Below are 13,720 nucleotides of genomic sequence, written 5' to 3' on the forward strand. Positions count from 1 at the left end.
TGATTCCATCCATCATTCCATCATTCCATAACCAAAAAAATGCGATCCAGACACGCTCGTATCATTCAAAGCTGAATAGTTTTCTCGTGCAGGCCAGAACTGCATGCGTTTTTGTAGAAGGCCGCCCTTACTGAAGAAGACGGCATGTGTCCAAGCACATATCTCTCTCTTCCTGCGTGAAATTGATCATTTTACGGCAATTAATTGTTACCATCTCAGCTGCGCTGCTAGTGGACGCGACGTTAATATCTGTTTGCGTGTCCGCAGAGTGGCCGCGGCGCGTGGCGAGCACCGGGGCGGAGTGGACGCGGCGTCTGCGCGCACGCCGCCTTTGCGTCAGTGTGTGTTGAACTGGTTACATTTGCATCGTGTATATTTGTATATGTGTGCGTGAAATGTCAAAACAATGTACCTGCGCATGACCCTTTGTATTTACGTAGCGGACGGATACTTGCATAGTATTACCCGACTCTGCTAAGTATGTATCGGACGCAGTAAGGGATCGACGATTTTATTGTAGTTTTAAGTAAATCGAATTCTATTTATGTACACCACACCACTGAACCCGCGACCGCGCCCGCCGTCGTCCGCTTAGCGATAGGGTAGCAAGTATAACGAGATATGACGTAGTTGGACGTGAACCTCGGCGCCCTGCGCCCGCGCAGTGCGGCTCCGGTCTGCAGCAACGTACCCGCGTCACGTAACAAGTGATTAGCACAGGTACTCGTCATTAATTTGACAAGACTCGCCCGCACAGTCCGCGGCCAATACGGACGCGGTTTTCTAATTCACTACGACCTTATTGGACACTATTTCCTTAACGTTTATTTATATTTTTGTTGTTTATTTATAACGTTTCATTGTGGTTTCAATATTTTCCAAACTACGAAAACTTTAATCTGTACACTTTTTAATGTACTTAAGTCTTTCACATAAATTCTATTTAAAATACGTTCAATTCAATTCTTCAAATATATGATATAATAAACATATGATTTGTAAATATTTTGAGGAACTATTTATTAGCTTTGTAAGTCGCGTATGTCGGCGGGGCGCGGTCGCACCGGCGCTGCGTCGTTAGTCGTAACGTAGTCGTATTTAGTTGTAGACGTAATATTAGTGCGGCGGCACTGCGCCCGCGCTGTCGTCCCGGTGTATTTCAGATGTAGTATTGTTTTTTAAGTAAATGTAATGTGATTAGCAAACTTATTTATTTTATAATGAACTCTGTAGGTACGCGGGAGGACCGCGCGGTCGCCCCCCCGGGCCTCTGTACATAGATAATGTTGTGTGTAATCCGCACCGATGACCCGGCCCCGGCGGGCGCCCCGCTCTTGGCTAAGGACATTTTGTACAGTATAATGAAAAATAAAAGCGTGCAAGATTCTAAATTAATGATAGTGAAGGCGTCACTCCTCCGCGGAGAGCCGCGTGGCCGCGCGCTCGCCCCCGCGCCGCTGCGCCGGCGGGGAGCGTCGCGGTCGCGCCGGCGGCGGGGAGCCGCCCGTGCCTTATAAACAAGTCTGTACATTACATGGGAGACGTTATTGTATCGATACTAAATATACATAGAGCTAGCCCTAAGTACAGTAAGTAGTTGGATGCGATGTCTCACGACCGGCCGTCGAAGTGTACTTAACTTTTTATCTCTTTTTACCACGTCCAGTATTACGTGGGCGAATTTCTCTCGACTTGCTCAATGTGTCTTCGACATTCCGTAGCGTTAAGCGGGGAACCCCCCCTTTGTACTTAATTATATGAACTTGACGTTGTGATTGATATCCCTGCACCCGCGCCGCACGCGCGGCCCCGCGGGTTTACGTTAGTGCTATTTATTTGTGTGTGCACCCGTGTCCGCGCGACTGTCACTTTTCCTTTTCTCTTTAGAAGTCGTTTTGAGCATACAGCTGACAACAGCTGACTTTTACCCTGGCCTTGCACAGGACAGGACTGTGTATTATTGAAACTGTATATTAGATTAAGAAACCTATACAAGAATGTTTGCGTGCGCGTGCGCACGTCGCAGCCGAGCCCGCGGGCCCGGCCACCGTCCACAGCACGAGCGCTGCACTCGGCTTATTGGCATTTACTCACTAAATATAAATTTCTACTCGAATCGGTCTTTCATTTATTTACCACTCTAATCATAGCCGCTCCCGAACTCGCACTCGCGCTTGTTGACGGCTACCACAGGGGCAGACAGAAATATTCCATTGCTACTTGTGCGCCGACAAGTCTGCCATATGACTTCATGCTTATAAGCCACGTAAAAATGCCGCGCGATGCTGTCTTGAGTTTCGGGAGGGGAAATCAAATAATCATAAATGACGATGACAAGTGTTGATTATATTTATTGATATCGTTCATTAGGAAATATTATACTTTAAGATGGTTTTGTGCAAAAACATGTGGTTGGTAACTGTAATTTTGTGTAAAAGTTGTTAAGGATTTAACCTTTAGTACCAGTGGCCTCGTAGGTTGGTAAAAAGTCCAGTATCATATTTCTTGTCTAAAAAAAACGATGATATATTTACAGACTTTAAAAAAGAACAGCGGCAGTCCGCCGGATGTATTATAATGAAACGCAGTGCACAGGTCACAAGTTTATTTATTCATAAATAAAACAACAGCTTAACACTAGCACGTCTGCTCGATACCGAGCAGACCGACGGTACCCCTCCCGCGCTTTTAGCCACTCACTACGCCCACTACATCGCAGCCCACGCGTGGGCGTCGTGACGTAACAATTCTTCATCATCGTCATAATTGGGAACGGAAGCGATCAACAGGTACACCGTACCTCATCGTCATGAGGAAGACGTCGCCATACTATACCACTTCAAGTCGGAAGTCGAAGAGTTCCTCCTCGCCTTTCCGCCCACCCCGCGTCTGGACCCTTTGGCACCTTTGGTTTAACACCACCAATATAAAAATGGAAGGAAATGGAAGTAGAGTGTGAGATGTCACGGGTGTGGGTCGACACAGACTCTCATTGCCAAGTCCGTGCAGGTGCAAGGAGGCGCTTTTTGTCAATCAGTTATCATCAAAGCGTGCGGCGGCCGGTGGAGATGATTGATGACGTCGTGGTAGCTGAGCGCCCCCAGATAATAAAAAAACAAGAAATACTGGTAACGGTCGAGGCGTTCGCGGGACACAGGACTAGCAGCACTGGGAACAGGAGGAAGTTTTGGAACCGGTCGCGGGAGAGGGGCGTGCGGGTCGCGAGCACCTCTGCACGCGCGATATAAAACAACATTCAATTTACATATTGTAAAACATTATGGCGTAGGTATAAATAGAAACAATAAATATGCATTGTTCGGTGAGCGGGCGGCGCGGGGCGCGGCCCGAGGTTCACTCGCGCGCCGGCGGGCGGGCGCGGCGGCCGCCCTCGCACGCCGTTGGCTACCTGCACAATGCCGGCGGGTTAGAAGCGAGATTAAGACACAAATTCATATGAAAATGCATTTTTTTAAAAATGAATTTATAACTAAAATCTAATTTGATGGTGCTCGGTCAAAAGTGCCCGCATCTTATGTACGAGCACTCGATACCGTCAAGTATTTGTACATAGTGGTATCGTTTCATCCGTGTGGGTGCGTGTGCGTGCGTGCGTGTGTGCGTACGTGCCTGTTGTCGTGCGGGTGCAGCACGACGCGCTGGTAGTCGCGGCGCGCGAGCTGCTGCCGCTGCCGCGAGCCCAGCTCCGCGGTGCCGTCGCGCGTGATGAACAGCTGCAGCCCCGACGCTGCAACGCAACATACGTTCGCAAATAAAGCTAATGCAACTGTGCGCCTGCCTTGCAGATCACCGGTCTGCAGACGTCCGCACATTTGGAACACCGGTTTTTTTTTTTAATAAACACACCCTGGCTTAGGAAAGAATTATTTTTTGACTTTGAATGAATTTGTCCATCGCAGCAGTGTAGCAGCGGCATGCTGCATTGTGTGAGCATGTTATACAATATATAAAATTCGTAAATAAGACTTATTGCAACAATCGATTTCTACTTGTTCTGTTTTAACACCTTTGCTACAAGCGTAGCCTACAGACGTAGTTTTATAGGATCAGTCGTGTGTCAGTGTTGGTGTGAGGATGTCGTGGTGGTGGTGGTGGGGCACTCACTCTCTGCGGCGTCGTCGACGGCGCGCTTGAGGTCGGTGGCGGCGAGCAGCTCGTCGATCAGCGAGTCCGGGTTGACGCGCGTGTTCTCGACGCGGCACGAGCCCGCGTGCTGCCGGCCGCAGAGCAACGTTAACGCTTCCCGTACGTGCAACTATATCATACTTCTACATATCTATCCACGCAAAAACCAATCGCCGAATATGTAGCTTAGTGCAAAACTCCAGAAAGGCTCCACAAATTCGGCAAAGCTTTTTTGTTATACATTCAATAAGGCACTGCGAAGATTCTTATGGAAAGAAAAAAATATAAAAATTGCCAGAGCAATGGTGTAACCGATTAAACAAAAAAAAAATAATGTACCGAAACAAAAACATCGCACGATTAAGGATTAAAGTGGGAATAATGCAATATATAAATAGTCGCTCGCTTGTTACTAAAGCATGCCTCGCGTAATCAATCGACGGCCGTTGGGACAGAACGTTCTCGAGTGGCGACTAGGGGTCCGCCACCAGGTGGATCGGCGACGCAGTGAACGCCGCGGGAAGCCGCAGGATGCAGGCAGCTCAAAACCAGTCACTCTGGTGATCTTTTGCTGTAGTTTTTGTCTTTCTGTAGGCGTCTATTAGCTGAGATTATGATGTTAATTAATACACTAAAGCAGAAAATAATTACTGTACACCTCTGTACTCCAGCAGTGGAGGTCGTCTTGCTGTTGAAATGATGACGTCATAATCATTCTTATCTAGTGGATAACAATTGGCCAATAACTTTTGGATGTAAGAAGTTTGTAGGTTGGGCGGGCGTGCTTGTAGTGGGAGGCGAGGGTGTTGGCGTAGGCACCTGCAGGTCGTCGGCGGGCGGCGGCGCGGGGGCGGGCGGGCGCTTGCGGCGCTCCAGCGCGGCGCGGGCCCGCTCCAGCGAGCCGCTCTCCGACGCCGACGCCGTCAGCGATCCCGACGACGGGTTCCTGCGTGCACGCAATGTCCTTCATCACATAATGTTACGTCTCCGCGCAGTTTGATGCGTGCACTAAACGCGTACAAAAAGAACTACAAAGCGAGATAATCTCAACAAATATTAATTTTCTAATTTTTAATAGGGGCAGATTTAAGATATTACAAAGCCCTTAATTGTCAAACGGCATTACAACACCGAAAGGACTGCTTTATCGCAACAAGTTCATCTATAGTATCACTAATAAAATAAATCCTATAATTTATTATTTACTTAATTGACAATAAGTGAATGAAGCGTTAAACAGTTTTAAATATTGACAATGCTTCAAACTTACAGTACTTGTACAAACAGTTGAAAGGTCCTAACAGGATCTTGTTTGTATCAACATAACTTATATTAGGTCGCATATGACGAGTCTAATATGTTCCATTTACGTTACACAGTACAATCAATTAAATTGGAAAGCTGCGTTCACATTGGCCAGTACAAATCCCTCAAAGCGTATGGGCCTCCACATATATCCAAGCAGTTGGAGAGTCAGTTTTTTCAATGCAATTATTTTTTAAGATTAATATAATTTAAAAATTACAAACAAACATATATTAAGTATGATTACTGTCACATCAATGTCAACACAAATATTTGAGATTCACTTTGGCCGGAAGAAGATCCAAGCTTGAACTGCAATCGGTACTCTGCTTGGCGCAATAAACATTTTGCAAATACAACAAGTATTTGTTAACATTACAAAGTTACACGTTTCGCCCGCAGGTGACATTGATGTGACAATAATGCACACGTTGCATGCAGAAGTGCATCGGCAAAGCGCACGTGCAGAGCGGCGTCCCGTGCAAGCGGCCGCATGCGATTACGACCGTTCAGAAAGCGTTACGCGAGCTGTTATTCACTGTCCGATATACACAAACATGTCCGGACTCGCTGGACGATCAGGCCGCGCCAATGTCATGCTACTGGCCTAACATCTGTTATTTTGTTCTGAAAACAAATTATAAAGTCTATTTGTTTTTCTTCGATGTTTAACTTCTACATAAGGCATGCGACCCACTCATACATTGACTACAGAGAAATTAAGACAGAGAGAGACACTAAGACATCTTAGAACAAGTTTTAGAACAACATAAAACATGTCGACTATTGCGAAACATCTGAAACACGTAAAGCTGAGTGAGCTGCGTGGTCACAGACAACATACGGTGTCTCCGGCGCCGGGGACTGGTGCGTTTGTGTGCGAGTGTGAGTTTCAAAACAATTTTGTGACGTCACGTGATCGCCAGAGGTGTCAAACTTGTACGATGAATGGTGAATTAATAAAAAAAGTGGGAGGCTTTGAAAACTGAGGATATTTTTTGACATAAGATCACGCATTACGAACGGCGTAAAGCCTAGCCCAGTTCAGACGTTTGCTTTATTAACTAACTGAAGAGTTGGAGCAGCTGCGTTGACTTTTGCTCGTCATACGAGCAGTTCCCGCGAGGGAACCTCGGGTTTTTCGCGGACATTTATTAATGTTCATCATTAATTAAACATACGAAAATGGTCCATCCACCTGCTCTGATCACCAGCCACGCACCGCTGACGGAAGCATGGCTACTTGCGATGCTCTCCGATTGTAATCGATGAAAAATTTAAAGTGTATTGTGGTGACCAAATTGAGTACGTGCGAATAAAACCTTTCGAGTAGTTTTCACATACTTCGTGTTGGTCTGCAAGTTTCGTCCGGTGTAATGCGTGTCTTACACAACAATTTGACTTTTGTGTGACATTCATGCAACCCTAATACACTGTTGTTTGGAGGCAAATTAAGATGCAGTCTACACAGTTGTGCTATTGCGATGGTATTTCAATAAGCTACCATTGACGTGTTGTCAATCCATTGTTATGGCTACATTGAGTCGCGCTTTGTATGTGTGTGTGAGTGAGTGTGTATGCGTGTGTGGCACTGACCGCGCGGTGGTCGCGCGCCGCGGCAGCGAGCCGTCGCGCCGCGCGCCGCACGCCGCGCACTCGGCCGCCTCCCGCCTGCGCGCGCGCACAAACGTTACTCGCATCTCAGTCAACCAACGATCTCTCACTTACAGCACTAGTTCGCGCGTGCGGACGCCCAGCAGGTGGTCACCGACCACTGCAGGTCACTAGTGACACGCCGATTGCACAGTTAAACTTTTTTAACATTTGAGTCACGTCACGCGAGAGCTTGTCATAAAACATCCGAAACCTATTTATAAACATGTCAACATTTGCTGCTTGTTCAGCGGTCTAAATAACACCTTTTTCACAAACCAACACCACAATAACACTAAAACAATCCATCTGAACCATAACACAAAGAAACAAATAAACGGAAGAGAGACAGAAAGATGACAGACACAGTCCCAAATTAAAACCCATACCCTGTGTTAGTGCGGAGCGGACGTTACTCGAGGCGAAGGGTGTAAGGGGGGACGACGGGAGCGGGGGTGTCGGTCAGCAAGCGGCGCGGACGGCGCGCGGACGGCACACGGGCGGCACTCACCTCGTATAGTCCGTGTAACTGTGCCTGAGGAGCTCCGGCTTACGGCCCCTCTCCGACGCGAAGCTATGCCTTTGTAAGCCCTCCGTGTTATTGTCATTCTTAGGGGTAGAGGTAGCTACCTCGTCGTTCAGAGCCTGGTTGGAGAGGCTGCGGAAGCGATGGCGCACGTCTATCTTGTCCGTCAGCTCGGCATCGCCCTCGGGGTCCGAGGGGATGCAGTAGAACTCGTCCTCTATGCACCCGGAGAGCCTGTTCGCATTGGAGACCAGAGAGTTCTTGCGGTGCGCGAGCGGCGTGAGGAATGGGAAGTTGGTGAAGAGCTCCTCGTTCCGCTTATTTCTTTCGAGCAGCGCCGGGATAGTATTGAGCGACTTCTGTTTGAAGATTTGGAAATTGGTAAGCGGCTGCACGGCGGCGCTGACGATCGCCGCGGCCCTCTTTTTCTGATCGAAGTAGGTCGGCATCGCAAACGAGTTCTCTTCGAGGATCGTGCTCTCCGGGGTGCGGTACTCTTCGCTGGCGGGGGACTGTAGGGCGTGGCGCGGGATTACGTCGGGTGGACCCGTAAGGGTCGTGTTCGGGGTCAGAAACACGTCGGAGGTCTCACTAACAATCGTCTTCTCGAGCATCAGCTTGGTGAGCGCGCGGCCCGTGTGCTTGCAGCTCTGTGCAGGGACGTACAGCGTGGTGGTGGTGGTCGTGGTGGTGGTACGTTCCACGCGCACGCTGAGGGTACGGTGCGGGGAACGGGTGGGAGGGGACAAACAAAAATAAATTAATAAAGCTAAACATGGCCAGCGCGCGTTAGTGCCCGCGGCAACTGCAGCTCAGAGGAAGCGGTCCACTGCCGACCGCAGCCCGCCCTTCGCGCCCCCACTACGCACCAGGCGACGTGTAACACCGCTCACAAATAAATAAAATAAACCAAAAACCTGAACGCGGTAGAAGAAAACATTAAAAATACAAAAGTATAAAGTATAAAGCAACACAAGGTCGTTAGCAATAAATATAAATGTAGTAATAACTTATCTAATATAAATCACGATCATAATAAGGATTTCGAACTGAAATGCCTGACAACTTTCAAAATACTGTCTGTGCGAACAGGGCAATTCAACGCTTTGCCCTTCGAAGATTGTGTTTATCAGAAAATAGACAAGACACGGGGCGCTTGGCGTGGCACGCACCTGTTGTGGTGGCGCGCGTCGGCGGCGCAGTCACCCTCGGAGCTCTGGCGCGAGTGTGCGGAGGCGGCCGATACCGAGCTGCCGTAGCCCGACGCCTGTAACACAGCACATAAAACATCAGTAGTTTTCTACAATATCCAGCTCGGAAACCATACAACGGTCTAAGCTTAGCTAAAACTTTACAGCATAACGCGTTCACCCTTCTGCACAAGTCAGTTCTGAGATAGTCATTTTTATCAGGCCGTTGGAATTTACGGTCTCAAGGCAGACTCATGGCGGCACACGGCCTAAATCTCTTTACAATAATTATACTCGAGGGCTCTGTCGGGAGCCTCTGCTCGAGCTCTTACATTTCCTTTATAATGAACGACATTAGTTAGCAACTACTACTTTCCGCCTTGAGTTTCAGTCAATTTAAGAGACGACCGCCAGGTGGACGGCACGTGCTCGGCGCAGGTCGCTAACAACCGGTCCTATTGCAAAAAATAAGTGTTTTTGATTGAGAAAGGGGAGGGTATTCTTGAATAGACCCTTATGTATTTAAGGTTTTTTTTATGGCGCCCGCTATTGGGGACCTCTCGTATCCCTATCTGGTTTTAGGGGCAGGGTCTGTCATTCCTCTTAAGATCTATCTTTCCTCTTCTTTCACTCTATCGATTTCCATTACTTTTTTCCATATTAACTTCCTTCGCCTCGTTCCTCAAATGTCACAGAATAAACACATTTCTTTGCTTAATTTATTCTCATATATTTGAATGTGCTAATTTTTACATTTTATCACAGATTACCGTTAGTTTTTTTTATATTTTCTTAACATTTAATTCTAATGTTATTAGCTGTATGTTATTGTACCTACTTGTATTTGTTTTACTTATTCCTATAACATCCCCACTATCTCTTTGCCTGACCGGCATTCGGTGTCGAGTCGAAGTCCTCGGAATGCCGGACAGTCGGCTATCAATTGCACCACGGCCCGGTCCACACCCGGTTCACAGAATCACGTGGGATTTTCCTTGAGCTTAATTCAGTAAAGGTACTCGGAAAATCCCTCGTGCGGGAATCCTCGGACGGAAGAGCTGGACCAAGACTGTGTCCATCTCGGCATCTTTTAGGTTAGGAACTGAACACTAGACAGTAGTAGACACTTACCTTGCTGCTCATGTCGCCGGAGGTGTTGGAGGAGTTGCGCGAGTGCGTGTGCTGCTGGCAGGACGCGCATGACGTCACGCCCGCCGGCATCACGGCTGCAATATGAAACCAAACACAAATTATTATAAGTAATTAATAACTATCTACGCCAGTGTTTCCCAGCGTGGGGCCCACGCTCTAAAAGGGGACAATTTGGTTGTTTGGATCATTCGGAAAGTGGACTCAACACGGGTTTAAACCTTTCGCTTTAATGTAAACATTATGTACACAGGGGAGCGAAAGAATTTTAGAAAAGTTAAGATGGGCACGGCACCGAACAGGGAAACACTAAACTGCGCGCATTGCAAGGGTTGCAGATCTCCGCCTCAGTTTTAGTCTTAGCTTAGCTAATGTCTTAACATCAAGTCGTTAAGATATTAGATATGCGCGGTTCGTAGCAGTTGACTTTTATTTATATATATTATTTTTTAACGATTAATATCCTTTATACTATAGTAAGATTATTACAACTTTTTATTAAATGTAGACTACGAGGTTTTAGATGGTAGGAGTCTGGCGTAATCTGTATGTTGCCTTCCTAAAAGAATGTTCAAATTAGAAGATATCTTCACGGTAGAAAACATGTTTGGTGCGTCCGTGTCGGGTCGCTCGTATGCATACCGGCGTGGTCGGGGGCGGGCGGCTCGTCGTTGTCGGGCGGGGGCGGCTCGCAGGCTGCCAGCGTGGTCAGGGTCGGGGGCGGCGCGCTCTCCGCCGCTGCGAAACAAACTTTATATTACCAGTAAAACTGTAATGTTTTCTTTCGCGAATTCCTGCTTGGCGATCAACAAATATAATGAGCTGTCAAATGTGATGCACGATGCGCTGCCCGCGTCCCAACACTTCCCGCGACCCTAACTATAGGGGGGTCACCCACGCCGCGTCTATCGGCTTTATAAATGGAAATAGTAAAATTGTAAAGTTCTTTCTTACCTTATACAAAATTCCCGTCACAGGAAATTAGACCGCTTGCTGTCTAGCTAACAAACAACTGACATCAAACTATACCAAAGAAGCCCTGTTAGAGTGTGATAAAACAAAAAACATCGTGTACCACCAAAAGCTATACAAAGAAAATAATATAATTTTTTTACAAAAATCTTGCGGTTTATCAAAAAAGAAAACATGTTTTTGTTAATAATCGTTAAATACTCTAAAAACATAACAAATAAATTGTAACGCGTTGCATTTAGTTACGTCTCTCGTAATACGTGCACATGCGGCTCGCCGAATTTGTCTGTTTTCCTTCACCGTCTGTGAGAGGTGCTGGAAATAGAAACTGTGCTTTTTCATGTCACAGTCCTAGTCCTAGTCTAAAGGCTATATCATTCTAGTTTCATATTTTCTCCTAACCGTTGAACTACACCCTTGATTTCTATAAAGCCTGAAGTTTATACTTTAAATACGAAAAAGCATTAATGGTACAAGAAGAAAGAAGGTTATATACATAGGTTGTATATAACCATATGCATTAAAGAGTGTCCACTGACCGTGCTTGGCGTTGGGCAGCGAGCCGAAGCCGGAGCTGGCGCTGGTGGAGGCGCCGTCGTCGTCGGGCGGAGCCGCGCTCTCCGCGCCGCTGTCGCCGCCCTCCGCCGCCTCCTGCTTGCGCTCGGGCCTGCAACGCCGCACCGGACACCTTACGTCTGGCCTCGATACATTCAACCGATGATACGCATTACATTCAATTCAGATACGTCATCACCGAGTGTTTCTTACTACATTACCGTTTTCATTCAGACTACGATTTCGCAGTAACAAGTTCTGTGTTGTTTTAGTTAATAATTTTTGCAATAATGTGGTTTAGAAGTACCGTCTCTTATGTATAAACACTCGCTACGTTGAGCGGCCCCCCTCGGCCACATATGTGCAGTTGTTTGGCCCGCCCTTGTTATTCTTGCGTCAAAGTGTTATCTTTTGCCACGGATAATGGTCCTTAGTAGAGCGTTAATAGCGTCAGCTTTGGTAGCTCAGAGGTCTCGGCGGGTGCATTGTTTTTTCTACTCTTAGATCGTTTAGGCGGACAACTCTTAGGTCATTGGAATCATGTATAGCACACATGGGTAAGGTATATCGTGTGACGGTGTGTACTTACACTTTGAAGAGCGGGTCGCCGGAGATCATATTCATCTTGATGCGCAGGCGCAGCACGGAGTTGTCTTGGCGGCGGCGCGGGTCGTAGCCCTCAAGCAGGCAGTGGCGCGTGGCCTCGCCCGCGCCCGCCAGCTCCGCCAGGTTCACGTCGCAGAAGCCCAGCTTCTGGTACGAGCGCCCGCCTGCAACACAATAATACCCGCGGTCATACAACTGCACTATTGCTACTGACTGAATCCATCAACTGACGAATGCACTGCAAGATTAGTTTATTTTAGTTATTTTACAATAACACGTGTTACGGGTCGCTCTGATGGTGTAATGAGTTCATATCGAGACTGTGAGACACAGTGCGGGATGTCCTAAATATGACACATAAAGACCCTTTTACATAGAGGTTCGCTTCAGAAGAAAGAAAACCTTGTGTACGTGTGTAAGAATATTAATAAATATTAGAAAAATAATGAAGACAGCGGTACAGGACTGAGACCTGCGATCGCTGGTTTCGAGTTTAATCCCCGGGGTGCAATCTTGTGTAATTTACACTTTGCATTAACTATCTGGAATTGTCACTGCTTTCAAGTTTCCAGAGGATGGGCAGCACATTCTCTGCATACTATAATACCACACTTCTATCGCCAACACGCCTGCCAAGCTTGGCGATTGTGGTATATCCCTCATCTATGGGGAAAACCTAGACTTGCAGCGGGCGTCTGTCGGCTGAGAAGACATCGGAGTACGCATAGAAAAAAAAGATATACTTGTTTGTTATGACTTTCCCATGAGCTTAAAAAAATAAAAAGCTCTTTTGTAAAGTGCGTATGAAAAACTGTGTTAAAAATTCATCCAAATTTAACGAATAAAAATCCTATCACAGTATGTTCAAGTGATGATACTGTTTTGGGAAAAATCCCTCCAACTAATGGCTCACTCTTTACCGCCTACATTTATAGGTGTCGAATGATAATGAATGATATGCATTCTTTTAATTGATCCCGGTGCGAGGCGTGCGCGCGCGGCTCTCACAATGTTTATTTCATTCAAATGCAAATCGTCATTACAAGCAACAGCCGTCGAATCTGCAGTCAATGGGTGCGCTGCGACCATCAACACATTAGTTAACGTGACAACGACCTTGCCTGCAATTGTTCGCAGACTTAATCCTATAAGGCGTACGTTGCATATGTTATCCAAAATGTGAACATGTGTACTCTTGTAAATATAAATCATAGTCTAGGAATAATTTGTGTTTATTATAAATAATAACACATTGAAAATTAGCCCTTTGGAGTGAGTAAAGATAAAGAGTGTGTGGGTACTAGGACGCAAACTACTCGGTAGCTGTCGAACGGCGCGTGCGGCTGCCTCGAGAGAAATAACAGGTACAACGAACTGACAGGCCGAACAAAAGTGAATATCTACCTACCTCTTGGAGGGAACAAGTCGGGACTGCCCTTGGCTGCTGTTACTGTATTATTTTAGTAGTACATTGGATTTAAAACTATATTAAATGGAACAAAGCCTATTCCACTGTCAGTAATGCGTCAACACGTAAGGTTAGGTTGAGCCGGATGATTGACTAGTCAGAGCACCAACGGCTGTAAAACCTCAGGACGAGCAGCATAGAGCTACCCAT

The 13,720-nt window shown here is 46.8% G+C and overlaps 2 protein-coding genes across 4 annotated transcripts in view; one reads left to right on the forward strand and one right to left on the reverse strand.

The window, feature by feature from the left end:
* crb (crumbs) overlaps positions 1-629 on the forward strand; it is a 61,874-nt gene extending 61,245 nt beyond the window's left edge. The window contains exon 43 of the mRNA XM_068772915.1: positions 268-629. The gene's annotated coding sequence lies outside the window, so the exon portion shown is untranslated. The remainder of the gene's footprint in view (positions 1-267) is intronic.
* A 1,961-nt stretch (positions 630-2,590) lies between these two features.
* Positions 2,591-13,720, reverse strand: part of LOC137929571 (uncharacterized) — a 94,284-nt gene continuing 83,154 nt past the window's right edge. Inside the window, exons 4-13 of one of the 3 annotated variants that reach the window (XM_068772585.1) lie at positions 12,086-12,266; positions 11,481-11,608; positions 10,612-10,707; positions 9,952-10,046; positions 8,803-8,897; positions 7,616-8,341; positions 4,966-5,092; positions 4,126-4,234; positions 3,631-3,748; positions 3,321-3,409 (exon numbers count right to left, since the gene is read on the reverse strand). In XM_068772585.1, coding sequence (XP_068628686.1) covers positions 3,406-3,409; positions 3,631-3,748; positions 4,126-4,234; positions 4,966-5,092; positions 7,616-8,341; positions 8,803-8,897; positions 9,952-10,046; positions 10,612-10,707; positions 11,481-11,608; positions 12,086-12,266 — 1,679 coding nt within the window. In that variant the 3' untranslated portion in view covers positions 3,321-3,405. Of the gene's footprint in view, positions 3,410-3,630; positions 3,749-4,125; positions 4,277-4,965; positions 5,093-7,615; positions 8,342-8,802; positions 8,898-9,951; positions 10,047-10,611; positions 10,708-11,480; positions 11,609-12,085; positions 12,267-13,720 lie in introns of all 3 variants that reach the window. The other 2 variants (XM_068772583.1, XM_068772584.1) reach the window with 2 other exon arrangements.

Source organism: Battus philenor, unplaced genomic scaffold, assembly GCF_028537555.1.
Source record: "Battus philenor isolate CCGP_79_NKW_IND1 unplaced genomic scaffold, ilBatPhil1.0.hap1 SCAF_5, whole genome shotgun sequence".
In the NCBI taxonomy this organism is placed as follows: Eukaryota; Metazoa; Arthropoda; class Insecta; order Lepidoptera; family Papilionidae; genus Battus; species Battus philenor.